At 41.4% G+C, this 21,569-nt stretch overlaps 1 protein-coding gene across 1 annotated transcript in view; it reads right to left on the reverse strand.

Moving 5' to 3' along the window:
* The window catches only part of LOC128687128 (glutamate receptor ionotropic, NMDA 2A), a 198,942-nt gene that overhangs the window by 96,301 nt on the left and 81,072 nt on the right, over window positions 1-21,569 (reverse strand). The window contains exons 9-11 of the mRNA XM_070098302.1: window positions 16,352-16,464; window positions 12,933-13,056; window positions 9,335-9,495 (exon numbers count right to left, since the gene is read on the reverse strand). Coding sequence (XP_069954403.1) covers window positions 9,335-9,495; window positions 12,933-13,056; window positions 16,352-16,464 — 398 coding nt within the window. The remainder of the gene's footprint in view (window positions 1-9,334; window positions 9,496-12,932; window positions 13,057-16,351; window positions 16,465-21,569) is intronic.

Consider the following 21,569-nt stretch of genomic DNA (forward strand, 5'->3'; position numbering starts at 1 on the left):
TGGGGTCAGATCTAACAATAATAACTGGACATGCTGGGGTCAGATATAACAATAATAACTGGACATGCTGGGGTCAGATATAACAATAATAACTGGACATGCTGGGGTCAGATCTAACAATAATAACTGGACATGCTGGGGTCAGATCTAACAATAATAACTGGACATGCTGGGGTCAGATATAACAATAATAACTGGACATGCTGGGGTCAGATCTAACAATAATAACGGGACATGCTGGGGTCAGATATAACAATAATAACTGGACATGCTGGGGTCAGATATAACAATAATAACTGGACATGCTGGGGTCAGATGTAACAATAATAACTGGACATGCTGGGGTCAGATATAACAATAATAACTGGACATGCTGGGGTCAGATCTAACAATAATAACTGGACATGCTGGGGTCAGATATAACAATAATAACTGGACATGCTGGGGTCAGATCTAACAATAATAACTGGACATGCTGGGGTCAGATCTAACAATAATAACGGGACATGCTGGGGTCAGATATAACAATAATAACTGGACATGCTGGGGTCAGATATAACAATAATAACTGGACATGCTGGGGTCAGATATAACAATAATAACTGGACATGCTGGGGTCAGATATAACAATAATAACTGGACATGCTGGGGTCAGATATAACAATAATAACTGGACATGCTGGGGTCAGATATAACAATAATAACTGGACATGCTGGGGTCAGATATAACAATAATAACTGGACATGCTGGGGTCAGATATGACAATAATAACTGGACATGCTGGGGTCAGATATAACAATAATAACTGGACATGCTGGGGTCAGATATAACAATAATAACTGGACATGCTGGGGTCAGATATAACAATAATAACTGGACATGCTGGGGTCAGATCTTCAACAGTGACATTTTAATTTTGGATAATAAACTTTGTAATGGTGGTCAGAGTCATGAAAAATATATAAGAGAGAAGCTCAGTGTTGGTTAATAATGTTAAAAGTTTTGTGTCCAGTTGAAACTGTTTTAACGTCAGTGTTGAATACTAATATATCATAGTTAGTGCTGCATAAACATATATATATATATATATATATATATATATATATATATATATATATATATATATATATATATATATATTCTTTCAACACACCGGCAGTATCCCACCGAGGCGGGGTGTCCCAAAAGGAAAAACGAAAGTTTATCCTTTTACATTTAGTAATATATACAGGAGAAGAGGTTACTAGCTCCTTGCTCCCGGCATTTTAGTCGCCTCTTACAACACGCATGGCTTACGGAGGAAGAATTCTGTTCCACTTCCCCATGGAGGTAAGAGGAAATAAACAAGAACAAGAACTAGAAAGAAAATAGAAGAAAACCCAAAGGGGTGTGTATATATATATGCATGTACATGTATGTGTAGTGTGACCTAAGTGTAAGTAGAAGTAGCAAGACATACCTGAAATCTTGCATGTGTATATATATATATATATATATATATATATATATATATATATATATATATATATATATATATATATATATATATATATATATATATATATATATATATATATATACATATATATGTAGTAGGCTGGTAGACAGCAACCACCCAGGGAGGTACTACCGTCCTACCAAGTGAGTGTAAAACGAAAGCCTGTAATTATTTTACATGATGGTAGGATTGCTGGTGTCTTTTGTCTGTCTCATAAATATGCAAGATTACAGGTACGTCTTGCTACTTCTACTTACACTTAGGTCACACTATATATACATGTACACGTTTATTTATACACACTCATCTGAGTTTTCTTTGATTTTATCTTAATAGTTCTTGTTCTTATTACTTTTCCTTTTATATCCATGGGGAAGTGGAATAAGAATCTTTCCTCCGTAAGCCATGCGTGTTGTAAAAGTCAACTAAAATGCCGGGAACAATGGGCTAGTAACCCCTTTTCCTGTAATAATTACTAAAAAGAATAAGAAGAAGAAAATTGTCAAAGTGGGAAGTCTGAATGTGCGTGGATGTTGTGCAGATGATAAGAAAGAGATGATTGTGGATGTTATGAATGACAAGAAGCTGGATGTCCTGGCTTTAAGTGAAACAAAGCTGAAGGGGGTGGGAGAGTTTCAGTGGAGAGGAATAAATGGGATTAGGTCAGGGGTTTCAAATAGAGTTAGAGCTAAAGAAGGAGTAGCAATAATGTTGAAGGATAAACTAAGGCAGGAAAAGACGGACTATAAATGTATTAATTCAAGGATTATATTGAGTAAAATAAAGGTTGGATGTGAGAAGTGGGTTATAGTAAGCGTATATGCACCTGGGGAAGAGAGAAGTGTAGAGTAGAGAGAAAGATTTTGGGAAATGTTGAGTGAATGCGTGGGGAGTTTTGAACCAAGTGTGAGAGTAATGGTGGTCGGGGATTTCAATGCTAAAGTGGGCAAAAATGTTGTGGAGGGAGTAGTAGGTAAATTTGGGGTGCCAGGGGTAAATGTAAATGGGCAGCCTTTAATTGAGCTATGTGTAGAAAGAGGTTTGGTAATAAGTAATACATATTTTATGAAGAAGAGGATAAATAAATATACAAGGTATGATGTAGCACATAATGAAAGTAGTTTGTTAGATTATGTATTGGTGGATAAAAGGTTGATGGGTAGGCTCCAGGATGTACATGTTTATAGAGGGGCAACTGATATATCGGATCATTATCTAGTTGTAGCTACAGTTAGAGTAAGAGGTAGATGGGAAAAGAGGAAAATGGCAACAACAAGTAAGAGGGAGGTGAAAGTGTATAAACTAAGGGAGGAGGAAGTTCGGGCGAGATATAAGCAACTATTGGCAGAAAGGTGGGCTGGTGCAAGTATGAGTAGTGGGGGGAGGGTTGAAGAGGGTTGGAATAGTTTTAAAAATGCAGTATTAGAATGTGGGGCAGAAGTTTGTGGTTATAGGAGGGTGGGTGCAGGAGGAAAGAGGAGTGATTTGTGGAATGATGAAGTAAAGGGTGTGATAAAAGAGAAAAAGTTAGCTTATGAGAGGTTTTTACAAAGCAGAAGTGTTATAAGAAGAGCAGAGTATATGGAGAGTAAAAGAAAGGTGAAGAGAGTGGTGAGAGAGTGCAAAAGGAGAGCAGATGATAGAGTGGGAGAGGCACTGTCAAGAAATTTTAATGAAAATAAGAAAAAAATTTGGAGTTAGTTAAACAAGTTAAGAAAGCCTAGAGAACGAATGGATTTATCAGGTAAAAACAGAGTAGGGGAGTTAGTAGATGGAGAGATGGAGGTATTACCTGGAGTTTACCTGGAGAGAGTTCCGGGGGTCAACGCCCCCGCGGCCCGGTCTGTGACCAGGCCTCCTGGTGGATCAGCCCCTGATCAACCAGGTTGTTGCTGCTGGCTGCACGCAAACCAACGTACGAGCCACAGCCCGGCTGATCAGGAACTGACTTTAGGTGCTTGTCCAGTGCCAGCTTGAAGACTGCCAGGGGTCTGTTGGTAATCCCCCTTATGTATGCTGGGAGGCAGTTGAACAGTCTCGGGCCCCTGACACTTATTGTATGGTCTCTTAACGTGCTAGTGACACCCCTGCTTTTCATTGGGGGGATGGTGCATCGTCTGCCAAGTCTTTTGCTTCCGTAGTGAGTGATTTTCGTGTGCAAGTTCGGTACTAGTCCCTCTAGGATTTTCCAGGTGTATATAATCATGTATCTCTCCCTCCTGCGTTCCAGGGAATACAGGTTTAGAAACCTCAAGCGCTCCCAGTAATTGAGGTGTTTTATCTCCGTTATGCGCGCCGTGAAAGTTCTCTGTACATTTGGGTATTGGGTAGATGGCGAGAATATTTTGAGGAACTTTTAAATGTCGACGAAGAAAGGGAGGCGGTAATTTCATGCACTGGCCAGGGAGGTATACCATCTTTTAGGAGTGAAGAAGAACAGGATGTGAGTGTTGGGGAGGTACGTGAGGCATTACGTAGAATGAAAGGGGGTAAAGCAGCTGGAACTGATGGGATCATGACAGAAATGTTAAAAGCAGGGGGTGATATAGTGTTGGAGTGGTTGGTATTTTTATTTAATAAATGTATGAGAGGAAGGTACCTAGGGATTGGCAGAGAGCATGTATAGTCCCTTTATATAAAGGGAAAGGGGACAAAAGAGATTGTAAAAAATATACAGGAATAAGTTTAGTGAGTATACCAGGAAAAGTATACGGAAGGGTTATAATTGAAAGAATTAGAGGTAAGACAGAATGTAGGATTGTGGATGAGCAAGGAGGCTTCAGAGTGGGTAGGGGATGTGTAGATCAGGTGTTTACATTGAAGCATATATGTAAACAGTATTTAGATAAAGGTAGGGAAGTTTTTATTGCATTTATGGATTTAGAAAAGGCATATGATAGAGTGGATAGGGGAGAAATATGGCAGATGTTGCAAGTATATGGAAGAGGTGGTAAGTTACTAAATGCTGTAAAGAGTTTTTATGAGGATAGTGAGGCTCAGGTTAGGGTGTGTAGAAGAGAGGGAGACTACTTCCCGGTAAAAGTAGGTCTTAGACAGGGATGTGTAATGTCACCATGGTTGTTTAATATATTTATAGATGGGGTTGTAAAGGAAGTAAATGCTAGGGTGTTCGGGAGAGGGGTGGGATTAAATTATGGGCAATCAAATACAAAATGGGAATTGACACAGTTACTTTTTGCTGATGATGCTGTGCTTATGGGAGATTCTAAAGAAAAGTGGCAAAGGTTAGTGGATGAGTTTAGGAGATTGTGTAAAGGTAGAAAGTTGAAAGTGAACATAGAAAAGAGTAAGGTGGTGAGGGTATGAAATGATTTAGATAAAGAAAAATTGGATATCAAATTGGGGAGGAGGAGTATGGAAGAAGTGAATGTTTTCAGATATTTGGGAGTTGACATGTCAGCGGATGGATTTATGAAGGATTAGGTTAATCATAGAACTGGTGAGGGAAAAAAGGTGAGTGGTGCATTGAGGTATATGTGGAGGCAAAAAATGTTATCTATGGAGGCAAAGAAGGGAATGTATGAAAGTATAGTAGTACCAACATTCTTATATGGGTGTGAAGCTTGGGTTGTAAATGCTGCAGCAAGGAGGCAGTTGGAGGCAGTGGAGATGTCCTGTCTAAGGGCAATGTGTGGTGTAAATATTATGCAGAAAATTCGGAGTGTGGAAATTAGGAGAGGGTGTGGAGTTAATAAAAGTATTAGTCAGAGGGCTGAAGAGGGGTTGTTGAGGTGGTTTGGTCATTTAGAGAGAATTGGATCAAATTAGAATGACATGGAGAGCATATAAATCTGTAGGGGAAGAAAGGCGGGGTAGGGGTCGTCCTCGAAAAGGTTGGAGGGAAGGGGTTAAAGGAGGTGTTGTGGGCGAGGGGCTTGGACTTCCAGCAAGCGTGCGTGAGCGTGTTAAATAGGAGTGAATGGAGACGAATGGTATTTGGGACCTGACGAGCTGTTGGAGTGTGAGCAGGGTAATATTTAGTGAAGGCATTCAGGGAAACCGGTTATTTTATATAACCGGACTTGAGTCCTGGAAATGGGAAGTACAATGTTGTCTGCACTGTAAATGCGGAGTTTGTGATATTGGCAGTTTGGAGGGATATATTGTGTATCTTTATACGTATATACTTCTAAACTGTTGTTCTGAGCACCTCTGCTAAAACAGTGATGATGTGTGAGTGAGGTGAAAGTGTTGAATGATGATGAAAGTGGGTCACCCTGCCTCGGTGGGTCACCCTGCCTCGGTGGGTCACCCTGCCTCGGTGGGTCACCCTGCCTCGGTGGGTCACCCTGCCTCGGTGGGTCACCCTGCCTCGGTGGGTCACCCTGCCTCGGTGGGTCACCCTGCCTCGGTGGGTCTCCCTGCCTCGGTGGGTCACCCTGCCTCGGTGGGTCACCCTGCCTCGGTGGGAGACGGCCGACTTGTTAATATATATATATGGGCTAATGAGAGCATAGGCAATGGGGTCGAAGAGGTATGGGGTAGGTTTAAAAATGTAGTGTTAGAGTGTTCAGCAGAAGTTTGTGGTTACAGGAAAGTGGGTGCGGGAGGGAAGAGGAGCGATTGGTGGAATGATGATGTGAAGAGAGTAGTAAGGGAGAAAAAGTTAGCATATGAGAAGTTTTTACAAAGTAGAAGTGATGCAAGGAGGGAAGAGTATATGGAGAAAAAGAGAGAAGTTAAGAGAGTGGTGAAGCAATGTAAAAAGAGAGCAAATGAGAGAGTGGGTGAGATGTTATCAACAAATTTTGTTGAAAATAAGAAAAAGTTTTGGAGTGAGATTAACAAGTTAAGAAAGCCTAGAGAACAAATGGATTTGTCAGTTAAAAATAGGAGAGGAGAGTTATTAAATGGAGAGTTAGAGGTATTGGGAAGATGGAAGGAATATTTTGAGGAATTGTTAAATGTTGATGAAGATAGGGAAGCTGTGATTTCGTGTATAGGGCAAGGAGGAATAACATCTTGTAGGAGTGAGGAAGAGCCAGTTGTGAGTGTGGGGGAAGATCGTGAGGCAGTAGGTAAAATGAAAGGGGGTAAGGCAGCCGGGATTGATGGGATAAAGATAGAAATGTTAAAAGCAGGTGGGGATATAGTTTTGGAGTGGTTGGTGCAATTATTTAATAAATGTATGGAAGAGGGTAAGGTACCTAGGGATTGGCAGAGAGCATGCATAGTTCCTTTGTATAAAGGCAAAGGGGATAAAAGAGAGTGCAAAAATTATAGGGGGATAAGTCTGTTGAGTATACCTGGTAAAGTGTATGGTAGAGTTATTATTGAAAGAATTAAGAGTAAGACGGAGAATAGGATAGCAGATGAACAAGGACGCTTTAGGAAAGGTAGGGGGTGTGTGGACCAGGTGTTTACAGTGAAACATATAAGTGAACAGTATTTAGATAAGGCTAAAGAGGTCTTTGTGGCATTTATGGATTTGGAAAAGGCGTATGACAGGGTGGATAGGGGGGCAATGTGGCAGATGTTGAAAGTGTATGGTGTAGGAGGTAGGTTACTGAAAGCAGTGAAGAGTTTTTACGAGGATAGTGAGGCTCAAGTTAGAGTATGTAGGAAAGAGGGAAATTTTTTCCCAGTAAAAGTAGGCCTTAGACAAGGATGTGTGATGTCACCATGGTTGTTTAATATATTTATAGATGGGGTTGTAAGAGAAGTAAATGCGAGGGTCTTGGCAAGAGGCGTGGAGTTAAAAGATAAAGAATCACACACAAAGTGGGAGTTGTCACAGTTGCTCTTTGCTGATGACACTGTGCTCTTGGGAGATTCTGAAGAGAAGTTGCAGAGATTGGTGGATGAATTTGGTAGGGTGTGCAAAAGAAGAAAATTAAAGGTGAATACAGGAAAGAGTAAGATTATGAGGATAACAAAAAGATTAGGTGATGAAAGATTGAATATCAGATTGGAGGGAGAGAGTATGGAGGAGGTGAACGTATTCAGATATTTGGGAGTGGACGTGTCAGCGGATGGGTCTATGAAAGATGAGGTGAATCATAGAATTGATGAGGGGAAAAGAGTGAGTGGTGCACTTAGGAGTCTGTGGAGACAAAGAACTTTGTCCTTGGAGGCAAAGAGGGGAATGTATGACAGTATAGTTTTACCAACGCTCTCATATGGGTGTGAGGCATGGGTGATGAATGTTGCAGCGAGGAGAAGGCTGGAGGCAGTGGAGATGTCATGTCTGAGGGCAATGTGTGGTGTGAATATAATGCAGAGAATTCGTAGTTTGGAAGTTAGGAGGAGGTGCGGGATTACCAAAACTGTTGTCCAGAGGGCTGAGGAAGGGTTGTTGAGGTGGTTCGGACATGTAGAGAGAATGGAGCGAAACAGAATGACTTCAAGAGTGTATCAGTCTGTAGTGGAAGGAAGGCGGGGTAGGGGTCGGCCTAGGAAGGGTTGGAGGGAGGGGGTAAAGGAGGTTTTGTGTGCGAGGGGCTTGGACTTCCAGCAGGTATGCATGAGCGTGTTTGATAGGAGTGAATGGAGACAAATGGTTTTTAATACTTGACGTGCTGTTGGAGTGTGAGCAAAGTAACATTTATGAAGGGATTCAGGGAAACCGGCAGGCCGGACTTGAGTCCTGGAGATGGGAAGTACAGTGCCTGCACTCTGAAGGAGGGGTGTTAATGTTGCAGTTTAAAAACTGTAGTGTAAAGCACCCTTCTGGCAAGACAGTGATGGAGTGAATGATGGTGAAAGTTTTTCTTTTTCGGGCCACCCTGCCTTGGTGGGAATCGGCCGGTGTGATAATAAAAAAAAAAATAAATATATGTATATGTATATATATATATGTATATGTATATATATATATGTATATATATATATATATATGTATATGTATATATATATATATACATTAATTACATAAAGTAACTGTAGTGTATTGGATGATTATGACAATGTTGTTGACGTACTTGGTTGAGGTGGATGGATGGATAGGCAGGCAGACGGATGGATAAGCAGGTAGATAGATGGGTAGACAGGCAGATGGATGGACAAGCAGGTAGATGGATGGCTAGGCAGGTAACGTATAGCTGGGCAGGTATACGGATGGCTAGGTGTGTAGACGGATGGCTAGGCAGGTAGACGGAAGGCTGGGCAGGTAGACGCAAGGCTGGGCAGGTAGACGCAAGGTTGGGCAGGTAGACGCAAGGCTGGGCAGGTAGACGGAAGGCTAGGCAGGTAGACGGAAGGCTGGGCAGGTAGACGGAAGGCTGGGCAGATAGACGCAAGGCTGGGCAGGTAGACGGAAGGCTGGGCAGGTAGACGGAAGGCTGGGCAGGTAGACGCAAGGCTGGGCAGGTAGACGCAAGGCTGGGCAGGTAGACAGGTGGGTTGAGACAACAGCTCCAGCAACCTTGAAAGTCAACTTTGATTATTACAAAGACACAAACTTCAACATGCACCTCCACACTTTACCTCACACTCCTAAACTGATCCCCAACTCTACGTAAACTTGTCATCAAAGTCACTATCCACAAGGCACAAACCATATATTATACAAATAATTTATATAATGTACCACAATCAAGGTAACAACAGAAGTATACATTTTATTATATATATATATATATATATATATATATATATATATATATATATATATATATATATATATATATATATATTTAAATCTTGATTGAACATATGACTCTAGACTGAGGGACTGATTACCTCAAACTCCGCCTCAGCTTCCACCGTTCTTCTCTGTTTTGGACTGAAGATGCCACTTGCTGGCGAAACATTTCCTCAATAAATTCCCAAATATTGCACAAATGTCTGATTCCTCGTTAATTTTAGTTACTTACCCCTTCTTAATGGCCTTGATACCGTCGTTAATGTTGGACTTGTTAAATGGTCTCATATACTGAAACATCTCAGGTTCGTGTTTGGCCATGATGGTCTCAGTGTTGGTGAAGGGAACGAAGCCGAACCTGAAGGGAGGCTTCCTGAAGTAAGGGTTCTGAAGCTGGTGACCCAGAGAGAGAAATACGTCAGTTAGACATCGGTTGTCGCAGACTCTGGACAGGATAATAACGATGTAAGGAGTACGTCACTTCCCATAATATATTTTCCCACTATAATCTACCTCGTCCATTATTATTATCGCATTTACATTGTCTGCTTTCGTAAGGCGAAGTCCAGGATCTTACGTTAATTTATGGTATAACTTAACAAATCTCTGCTGGCAACTGTGTTGTAGACTTCGCCTTACGAAAGCAGACAGGAAATGTGAGAGTAATTATAGACAAGGTAGATTATAGGGGAAAAAGTAACAGATTATTAAGAACGAGGGGAGTGACGTACCCATTAAGAAATGGGATTGAGAGAGACACATTAACATGACTCACGAAATCGTAATGACACGATTGCAAATACACCACACCACGGGTGGGGTTAGAACCCGCGGTCAGAGAGTCTCAACACTCCAGACCGACGCGTTAGCCACTGGACCAGCTGGTCCAGCTGGTCCAGTGGCTAACTGGAGTTTTGTGACTCTCTGGTCGCGGGTTCTAACCCCTCCCGTGCTGTGGTTTGAGACACATTAGTCAACCATCGGTTTTAGCGGACTCTGGACACAGGACAATAATAACAGATATATCTATCCGTAAACACTGCACCAAGTTACTTGTTCTACCTAACTGTTGGTGTTACCATGACGACAAAACAATCTCACTTGTGTCCCCACAATCACAATTAACCGGACACCTGCTGCCTCCCCCCCCCACCCATTAATCCAGGTTTATTATATTCCTAGGGCAAGTACTCAACCCACACTTATCATGGGTAAGTGATAGGCAACCCATTCCCCCATGCCACAACGTGTTCAGGTCACCATATAAACGAGTATACACAATATACTGTGTATGTTGTATATACAGTATACTGTGTATGTTGTATATACAGTATACTGTGTATGTTGTATATACAGTATACTGTGTATGTTGTATATACAGTATACTGTGTATGTTGTATATACAGTATACTGTGTATGGTGTATATACAGTATACTGTGTATGTTGTATATACAGTATACTGTGTATGGTGTATATACAGTATACTGTGTATGTTGTATATACAGTATACTATGTATGTTGTATATACAGTATACTGTGTATGTTGTATATACAGTATACTGTGTATGTTGTATATACAGTATACTGTGTATGTTGTATATACAGTATACTGTGTATGTTGTATATACAGTATACTGTGTATGTTGTATATACAGTATACTGTGTATGTTGTATATACAGTATACTGTGTATGTTGTATATACAGTATACTGTGTATGGTGTATATACAGTATACTGTGTATGTTGTATATACAGTATACTGTATATGTTGTATATACAGTATACTGTGTATGTTGTATATACAGTATACTGTGTATGTTGTATATACAGTATACTGTGTATGGTGTATATACAGTATACTGTGTATGTTGTATATACAGCATACTGTGTATGGTGTATATACAGTATACTGTGTATGTTGTATATACAGTATACTATGTATGTTGTATATACAGTATACTGTGTATGTTGTATATACAGTATACTGTGTATGTTGTATATACAGTATACTGTGTATGGTGTATATACAGTATACTGTGTATGTTGTATATACAGTATACTGTGTATGTTGTATATACAGTATACTGTGTATGTTGTATATACAGTATACTGTGTATGTTGTATATACAGTATACTGTGTATGTTGTATATACAGTATACTATGTATGTTGTATATACAGTATACTGTGTATGTTGTATATACAGTATACTGTGTATGGTGTATATACAGTATACTGTGTATGTTGTATATACAGTATACTGTGTATGTTGTATATACAGTATACTGTGTATGGTGTATATACAGTATACTGTGTATGTTGTATATACAGTATACTGTGTATGTTGTATATACAGTATACTGTGTATGTTGTATATACAGTATACTGTGTATGTTGTATATACAGTATACTGTGTATGTTGTATATACAGTATACTGTGTACATATACACAGAACTGCCCAAAATACTTTTAATCGTGGGAAATTATCCCAAGGTCGTGGGAACATCCCATGAAATTATAGAAATTTCCCATGAAAATCGTGAGAATTTCCCATGAAAATTGTGGGACTTTCCCACATGGCCATGGGAACGTCCCACAAAATCATGGGAACTCCACGTTAGGTAGTGGAGATTCACCCTGGGGCAATGGGGACTAAACCTGGGATAATGGAGACTCACCCTGGGGTACTGGGGACTAAACCTGGGATAATGAAGACTCACTCTGGGGTAATGGGGACTCACCCTGGGTTAATGGAGACTCACCCTGGGGTAATTGGGACTCACCCTGCGGTAATGGGGACTCACCCTGAGGAAATGGAGACTCACCTTAGGGTAATGGGGACTCACTCAGCGGTAATGAGGACTCACTCTGGGGTAATGAGGACTCACTCTGGGGTAATGGGAACTCACCTGGGGTAATGGGGACTCACCCTGGGTTAATGGGGGCTCACCCTGGGGTAACTGGGACTCACCCTGGGGTAATGGAGACACCCTTGGGTAATGGGGACTAAACCTGGGGCAATGGAGACTCACCATGGGGTAATGGGGACTCACCCTTGGGTAATGGGGACTCACCCAGGGGTAATGAGGACTCACTCTGGGGTAATGAGGACTCACCCTGGGGTAATGAGAACTCACCCTGGGGTAATGGGGACTCACCCTGGGATAATGGGGACTCACCCTGGGGTAATGGGGACTCATCCTGGGGTAATGGGGACTCACCTGGGGTAATGGGGACTAACCCTGTGGTAATTGGGACTCACCCTGTGGTAATTGGGACTCACCCTGTGATAATTGGGACTATCCCTGTGGCAATTGGGACTCACCCTGTGGAAATGGGGACTCACAATGTGGTAATTAGGACTCACGCTGTGGTAATGGGGACTCACCCTGGGGTAATGGGGACTCAACCTGTGGTAATTGGGACTCACCCTGTGGTAATGGGGACTCACCCTGGGTTAATGGGGACTCAACCTGTGCTAATTGGGACTCACGCTGTGGTAATGGGGAATCATCCTGGGGTAATGGGGACTCACCCTGTCGTAATGGGGACTCACCCTGTGGTAATGAAGACTCACCCTGTGTTAATGAAGACTCACCCTGTGGTAATGAGGACTCACCCTGGGGTAATGAAGACTCACCCTGTGGTAATGGGGACTCACCCTGTGGTAATGAAGACTCACCCTGTGGTAATGGGGACTCACCCTGGGATAATGGGGACTCACCCTGTGGTAATGGGGACTCACCCTGTGGTAATGAAGACTCACCATGTGGTAATGGGGACTCACCCTGTGGTAATGGGGACTCACCCTGTGGTAATGGGCACTCACCCTGTGGTCATCGATGCCAGATAGATCATGGTACTCCTCCCTGGTGATCATGAAGGCGGCCAGGTTAGCAGTATAGATGGCCAAGAAGACCACAGCAAACATGGCCCAGATGTTGGCCATGAACCTGTGGAAGCCAGACACAAACCCAGGTTAGTCTGGCTTAACACACTGGCTTATCTTAACACCGCTATCTTTATAGGTATAGAAGTGTTATCCTGCCTTAACTAACAGGTTGAGTTATCCTGCCTTAACTAACAGGTTGAGTTATCCTGCCTTAACTAACAGGTTGAGTTATCCTGCCTTAACTAACAGGTTGAGTTATCCTGCCTTAACTAACAGGTTAAGTTATCCTGCCTTAACTAACAGGTTGAGTTATCCTGCCTTAACTAACAGGCTGAGTTATCCTGCCTTAACTAGCAGGCTGAGTTATCCTGCCTTAACTAACAGGTTAAGTTATCCTGCCTTAACTAACAGGTTGAGTTATCCTGCCTTAACTAACAGGCTGAGTTATCCTGCCTTAACTAACACGTTGAGTTATCCTGCCTTAACTAACAGGTTAAGTTATCCTGCCTTAACTAACGGGTTGAGTTATCCTGCCTTAACTAACAGGCTGAGTTATCCTGCCTTAACTAACAGGCTGAGTTATCCTGCCTTAACTAACAGGTTAAGTTATCCTGCCTTAACTAACAGGTTGAGTTATCCTGCCTTAACTAACAGGCTGAGTTATCCTGCCTTAACTAACACGTTGAGTTATCCTGCCTTAACTAACAGGTTAAGTTATCCTGCCTTAACTAACAGGTTGAGTTATCCTGCCTTAACTAGCAGGCTGAGTTATCCTGCCTTAACTAGCAGGCTGAGTTATCCTGCCTTAACTAACAGGTTAAGTTATCCTGCCTTAACTAACAGGTTGAGTTATCCTGCCTTAACTAACAGGCTGAGTTATCCTGCCTTAACTAACACGTTGAGTTATCCTGCCTTAACTAACAGGTTAAGTTATCCTGCCTTAACTAACGGGTTGAGTTATCCTGCCTTAACTAACAGGCTGAGTTATCCTGCCTTAACTAACAGGCTGAGTTATCCTGCCTTAACTAACAGGTTGAGTTATCCTGCTTTAACTAACAGGTTAAGTTATCCTGCCTTAACTAACAGGTTGAGTTATCCTGCCTTAACTAACAGGCTGAGTTATCCTGCCTTAACTAACACGTTGAGTTATCCTGCCTTAACTAACAGGTTAAGTTATCCTGCCTTAACTAACAGGTTAAGTTATCCTGCCTTAACTAACAGGTTGAGTTATCCTGCCTTAACTAACAGGCTGAGTTATCCTGCCTTAACTAGCAGGCTGAGTTATCCTGCCTTAACTAACAGGTTAAGTTATCCTGCCTTAACTAACAGGTTGAGTTATCCTGCCTTAACTAACAGGCTGAGTTATCCTGCCTTAACTAACACGTTGAGTTATCCTGCTTTAACTAACAGGTTAAGTTATCCTGCCTTAACTAACAGGTTGAGTTATCCTGCCTTAACTAACAGGCTGAGTTATCCTGCCTTAACTAACAGGCTGAGTTATCCTGCCTTAACTAACAGGTTGAGTTATCCTGCCTTAACTAACAGGTTAAGTTATCCTGCCTTAACTAACAGGTTGAGTTATCCTGCCTTAACTAACAGGCTGAGTTATCCTGCCTTAACTAACACGTTGAGTTATCCTGCCTTAACTAACAGGTTAAGTTATCCTGCCTTAACTAACAGGTTGAGTTATCCTGCCTTAACTAACAGGCTGAGTTATCCTGCCTTAACTAACAGGCTGAGTTATCCTGCCTTAACTAGCAGGCTGAGTTATCTTGCCTTAACTAACAGGTTAAGTTATCCTGCCTTAACTAACAGGTTGAGTTATCCTGCCTTAACTAACAGGCTGAGTTATCCTGCCTTAACTAGCAGGCTGAGTTATCCTGCCTTAACTAACAGGTTGAGTTATCCTACCTTAACTAATAGGTTAAGTTATCCTGCCTTAACTAACAGGTTGAGTTATCCTGCCTTAACTAACAGGTTGAGTTATCCTGCCTTAACTAGCAGGTTAAGTTATCCTGCCTTAAATAGGCTGAGTTATCCTGCCTTAACTAGCAGGCTGAGTTATCCTGCCTTAACTAACAGGCTGAGTTATCCTGCCTTAACTAACAGGCTGAGTTATCCTGCCTTAACTAACAGGCTGAGTTATCCTGCCTTAACTAACATGTTGAGTTATCCTGCCTTAACTAACAGGCTGAGTTATCCTGCCTTAACTAGCAGGCTGAGTTATCCTGCCTTAACTAACAGGCTGAGTTATCCTGCCTTAAATAACAGGCTGAGTTATCCTGCCTTAACTAACAGGCTGAGTTATTCTGCCTTAACTAGCAGGCTGAGTTATCCTGCCTTAACTAGCAGGCTGAGTTATCCTGCCTTAACTAACAGGCTGAGTTATCCTGCCTTAACTAGCAGGCTGAGTTATCCTGCCTTAACTAACAGGCTGAGTTATCCTGCCTTAACTAGCAGGCTGAGTTATCCTGCCTTAACTAACAGGTTGAGTTATCCTGCCTTAACTAACAGGCTGAGTTATCCTGCCTTAACTAGCAGGCTGAGTTATCCTGCCTTAACTAGCAGGCTGAGTTATCCTGCCTTAACTAGCAGGCTGAGTTATCCTGCCTTAACTAGCAGGCTGAGTTATCCTGCCTTAACTAGCAGGCTGAGTTATCCTGCCTTAACTAGCAGGCTGAGTTATCCTGCCTTAACTAGCAGGCTGAGTTATCCTGCCTTAACTAACTGGTTGAGTTATTCTGCCTTAACTAACAGGTTGAGTTATCCTGCCTTAACTAACAGGCTGGGTTATCCTGCCTTAACTAGCAGGCTGAGTTATCCTGCCTTAACCAGCAGGCTGAGTTATCCTGCCTTAACTAACAGGTTGAGTTATCCTGCCTTAACTAACAGGTTGAGTTATCCTGCCTTAACTAACAGGTTGAGTTATCCTGCCTTAACTAACAGGTTGAGTTATCCTGCCTTAACTAACAGGTTAAGTTATCCTGCCTTAACTAACAGGTTGAGTTATCCTGCCTTAACTAACAGGTTGAGTTATCCTGCCTTAACTAACAGGTTGAGTTATCCTGCCTTAACTAACAGGTTGAGTTATCCTGCCTTAACTAACAGGTAAAGAGTTATCCTAGCAGGCTAATAATAATAATAATAATAATAATAATAATAATAATAATAATAATAATAATAATAATAATAATAATAATAATAATAATAATAATATTAAGCAACTGAAGGTTTCCATCATCTGACGGAGACCTTCCGCTGGCTTACCACTCCACCCCACTTTAAATAATGCAGTTATGATAATAAACATTATAAGCACTATAAACATTATAAGTATTAAAGACACTGGCACTGACCTGGCAGTGAATCCCTTGGGACAGTCGACGTGTACTGCCGCCTGGAACAGTACTGCCCACACCAGCCAGTAGGTCCTCAGCAGTGAGAACTTGTGGTCTCTGGGAGGGGCTATCTGTAACAGGGAGGCCAGTGCTCTTACCCATTAGTTAAAAGGGGAGGGAGGGTCGTAGAGATGGGTAGGGGGAAGATACCCATTAGTTAAGGGGAAGGGTTGTTTTAAAGGGTGGGTAGGGAGAGAGAGAGAAGAGAGGAGGCATGACCCCTTAGCTAAGGGAAGGATATATTTTAAAGGGTAGGGAGGAGGGAAGGGGAAGTAAGTAAGGGGCACGGACCCCCTATCAAGCACGTACTCTCTCTCTCTCTCTCTCTCTCTCTCTCTCTCTCTCTCTCTCTCTCTCTCTCTCTCTCTCTCTCTCTCTCACTGACCTCAGTTGGCGTCGTCATCGCCAACTCCAGCGTCGCCAATTCACACACTTCCTTTATCCGCCAAATTATACCAATTAATATTCCTTTGTAGGACAGCGACATATTTGACCTGGGGAATATCTAGGGGATTATTATATTAACCTGGGGAATATCTAAGGGAATATTGTATTAACCTGGGAATATCTAGGGGAATATTGTATTAACTTGCTGAATATCTGGGGGAATATTGTATTAACCTGGGGAATATCTAGGGGAATATTATACTAACCTGGGGAATATCTAGGGGAATATTATACTAACCTGGGGAATATCTAGGGAAATACTGTATTAACCTGGGGAATATCTGGGGGAATATTGTTTTAACCTGGGGAATATCTAGGGGAAAATTATATTAACCTGGGGAATATCTAGGGGAATATTATACTAACCTGGGGAATATCTAGGGGAATATTGTATTAACCTGGGGAATATCTAGGGGAAAATTATATTAACCTGGGGAATATCTAGGGGAATATTATATTAACCTGGGGAATATCTGGGGGATTATTATATTAACCTGGGGAATATCTAGGGGAATATTGTATTAACCTGGGGAATATCTGGGGGAATATTGTATTAAGCTGGGGAATATCTGGGGGAATATTATATTAACCTGGGGAATATCTAGGGGAATATTATACTAACCTGGGGAATATCTGGGGGAATATTATATTAACCTGGGGAATATCTGGGGGATTATTATATTAACCTGGGGAATATCTAGGGGAATATTGTATTAACCTGGGGAATATCTGGGGGATTATTATATTAACCTGGGGAATATCTAGGGGAATATTATACTAACCTGGGGAATATCTGGGGGATTATTATATTAACCTGGGGAATATCTAGGGGAATATTGTATTAACCTGGGGAATATCTGGGGGATTATCATATTAACCTGGGGAATATCTAGGGGAATATTGTATTAACCTGGGGAATATCTGGGGGAATATTGTATTAAGCTGGGGAATATCTTGGGAAATATAGTGTTAACCTGGGAATATCTGGGGAATATTGTATTAACCTGGGGAATATCTAGGGAATATTGTATTAACCTTGGGAATATTTAGGGGAATATTGTTTTAACCTGGGGAATATCTGGGGGAATATTGTATTAACCTGGGGAATATTGTATTAACCTGGGAATATCTAGGGGAATATTGTATTAACCTGGGAATATCTGGGGAATATTGTATTAACCTGGGAATATCTGGGGGATTATTGTATTAACCTGGGGAATATCTAGGGGAATATTGTATTAACCTGGGAATATCTGGGGAATATTGTATTAACCTGCTGAATATCTGGGGGAATATTGTATTAACCTGGGGAATATCTAGGGGAATATTATACTAACCTGGGGAATATCTAGGGGAATATTGTATTAACCTGGGGAATATCTAGGGGAAAATTGTATTAACCTGGGGAATATCTGGGGGAATATTGTATTAACCTGGGGAATATCTGGGGGATTATTATACTAACCTGGGGAATATCTAGGGGAATATTGTATTAACCTGGGGAATATCTGGGGGAATATTGTATTAACCTGGGAATATCTAGGGGAATATTGTATTAACCTGGGGAATATCTGGGGGAATATTGTATTAAGCTGGGGAATATCTAGGGGAATATTGTTTTAACCTGGGGAATATCTGGGGAAATATAGTGTTAACCTGGGGAATATCTAGGGGAATATTGTATTAACCGGGGGAATATTGTATTAACCTGCTGAATATCTAGGGAATATTGTATTAACCTGCTGAATATCTAGGGGAATATTGTATTAACCGGGGGAATATTGTATTAACCTGCTGAATATCTAGGGAATATTGTATTAACCTGGGGAATATCTAGGGGAATATTATACTAACCTGGGGAATATCTAGGGGAATATTGTATTAACCTTGGGAATATTTAGGGGAATATTGTATTAACCTTGGGAATATTTAGGGGAATATTGTATTAACCTGGGGAATATCTGGGGGAATATTGTATTAACCTTGGGAATATTTAGGGGAATATTGTATTAACCTGGGGAATATCTGGGGGAATATTGTATTAACCTGGGGAATATCTGGGGGAATATTGTATTAAGCTGGGAATATCTAGGGGAATATTGTATTAACCTGGGGAATATGTGGGGAATATTGTATAAACATGGGGAATATCTAGGGGAATATTGTATTAACCTGGGGAATATCTGGGGGAATATTGTATTAACCTGGGAATATCTGGGGGAATATTGTATTAACCTGGGGAATATCTAGGGGAATATTGTATTAACCTGGGGAATATCTGGGGGAATACTGTATTAACCTGGGGAATATCTAGGGGAATATTGTATTAAAATGGGGAATATCTGGGGGAATATTGTATTAACCTGGGGAATATCTAGAGGAATATTGTATTAACCTGGGGAATATCTGGGGGAATATTATATTAACCTAGGGAATATCTGGAGGAATATTTTATTAACCTGGGGAATATCTAGGGGAATATTGTATTAACCTGGGGAATATCTGGGGGAATATTGTATTAACCTGGGGAATATCTGGGGGATTATTATATTAACCTGGGGAATATCTAGAGGAATATTGTATTAACCTAGGGAATATCTGGGGGAATATTGTATTAACCTGGGGAATATCTAGGGGAATATTGTATTAACCTGGGGAATATCTTGGGGAATATTGTATTAACCTGGGGAACATCTAGGGGAATATTGTTTTAACCTGGGGAATATCTGGGGAAATGTAGTATTAACCTGGGAAATATCTAGGGGAATATTGTATTAACCTGCTGAATGTCTGGGGGATATTGTATTAACCTGGGGAATATTGTATTAACCTGCTGAATATCTGGGGAATATTGTATTAACCTGGGGAATATCTAGGGGAATATTGTATTAACCTGGGGAATATCTGGGGAAATATTGTATTAACCTGGGGAATATCTGGGGGATTATTATATTAACCTGGGGAAGATCTGGGGAATATTATATTAACCTGGGGAATATCTGGGGGAGTATTGTATTAACCTGGGGAATATCTGGAGGCATATTGTATTATTAAATGGAGAGTTAGAGGTATTGGGAAGATGGTGGGAATATTTTGAGGAATTGTTAAATGTTGATGAAGATAGGGAAGCTGTGATTTCGTGTATAGGGCAAGGAGGAATAACATCTTGTAGGAGTGAGGAAGAGCCAGTTGTGAGTGTGGGGGAAGTTCGTGAGGCAGTAGGTAAAATGAAAGGGGGTAAGACAGCCGGGATTGATGGGATAAAGATAGAAATGTTAAAAGCAGGTGGGGATATAGTTTTGGAGTGGTTGGTGCAATTATTTAATAAATGTATGGAAGAGGGTAAGGTACCTAGGGATTGGCAGAGAGCATGCATAGTTCCTTTGTATAAAGGCAAAGGGGATAAAAGAGAGTGCAAAAATTATAGGGGGATAAGTCTGTTGAGTGTACCTGGTAAAGTGTATGGTAGAGTTATAATTGAAAGAATTAAGAGTAAGACGGAGAATAGGATAGCAGATGAACAAGGAGACTTTAGGAAAGGTAGGGGGTGTGTGGACCAGGTGTTTACAGTGAAACATATAAGTGAACAGTATTTAGATAAGGCTAAAGAGGTCTTTGTGGCATTTATGGATTTGGAAAAGGCGTATGACAGGGTGGATAGGGGGGCAATGTGGCAGATGTTGCAAGTGTATGGTGTAGGAGGTAGGTTACTGAAAGCAGTGAAGAGTTTTTACGAGGATAGTGAGGCTCAAGTTAGAGTATGTAGGAAAGAGGGAAATTATTTCCCAGTAAAAGTAGGCCTTAGAGAAGTTGCAGAGATTGGTGGATGAATTTGGTAGGGTGTGCAAAAGAAGAAAATTAAAAGTGAATACAGGAAAGAGTAAGGTTATGAGGATAACAAAAAGATTAGGTGATGAAAGATTGGATATCAGATTGGAGGGAGAGAGTATGGAGGAGGTGAATGTATTCAGATATTTGGGAGTGGACGTGTCAGCGGATGGGTCTATGAAAGATGAGGTGAATCATAGAATTGATGAGGGGAAAAGGGTGAGTGGTGCACTTAGGAGTCTGTGGAGACAAAGAACTTTGTCCTTGGAGGCAAAGAGGGGAATGTATGAGAGTATAGTTTTACCAACGCTCTTATATGGGTGTGAAGCGTGGGTGATGAATGTTGCAGCGAGGAGAAGGCTGGAGGCAGTGGAGATGTCATGTCTGAGGGCAATGTGTGGTGTGAATATAATGCAGAGAATTCGTAGTTTGGAAGTTAGGAGGAGGTGCGGGATTACCAAAACTGTTGTCCAGAGGGCTGAGGAAGGGTTGTTGAGGTAGTTCGGACATGTAGAGAGAATGGAACGAAACAGAATGACTTCAAGAGTGTATCAGTCTGTAGTGGAAGGAAGGCGGGGTAGGGGTCGACCTAGGAAAGGTTGGAGGGAGGGGGTAAAGGAGGTTTTGTGTGCGAGGGGCTTGGACTTCCAGCAGGCATGCGTGAGCGTGTTTGATAGGAGTGAATGGAGACAAATGGTTTTTAATACTTGACGTGCTGTTGGAGTGTGAGCAAAGTAACATTTATGAAGGGATTCAGGGAAACCGGCAGGCCGGACTTGAGTCCTAGAGATGGGAAGTACAGTGCCTGCACTCTGAAGGAGGGGTGTTAATGTTGCAGTTTAAAAACTGTAGTGTAAAGCACCCTTCTGGCAAGACAGTGATGGAGTGAATGATGGTGAAA

Source organism: Cherax quadricarinatus, chromosome 62 (genome assembly GCF_038502225.1).
Source record: "Cherax quadricarinatus isolate ZL_2023a chromosome 62, ASM3850222v1, whole genome shotgun sequence".
NCBI classification, from domain to species: Eukaryota; Metazoa; Arthropoda; class Malacostraca; order Decapoda; family Parastacidae; genus Cherax; species Cherax quadricarinatus.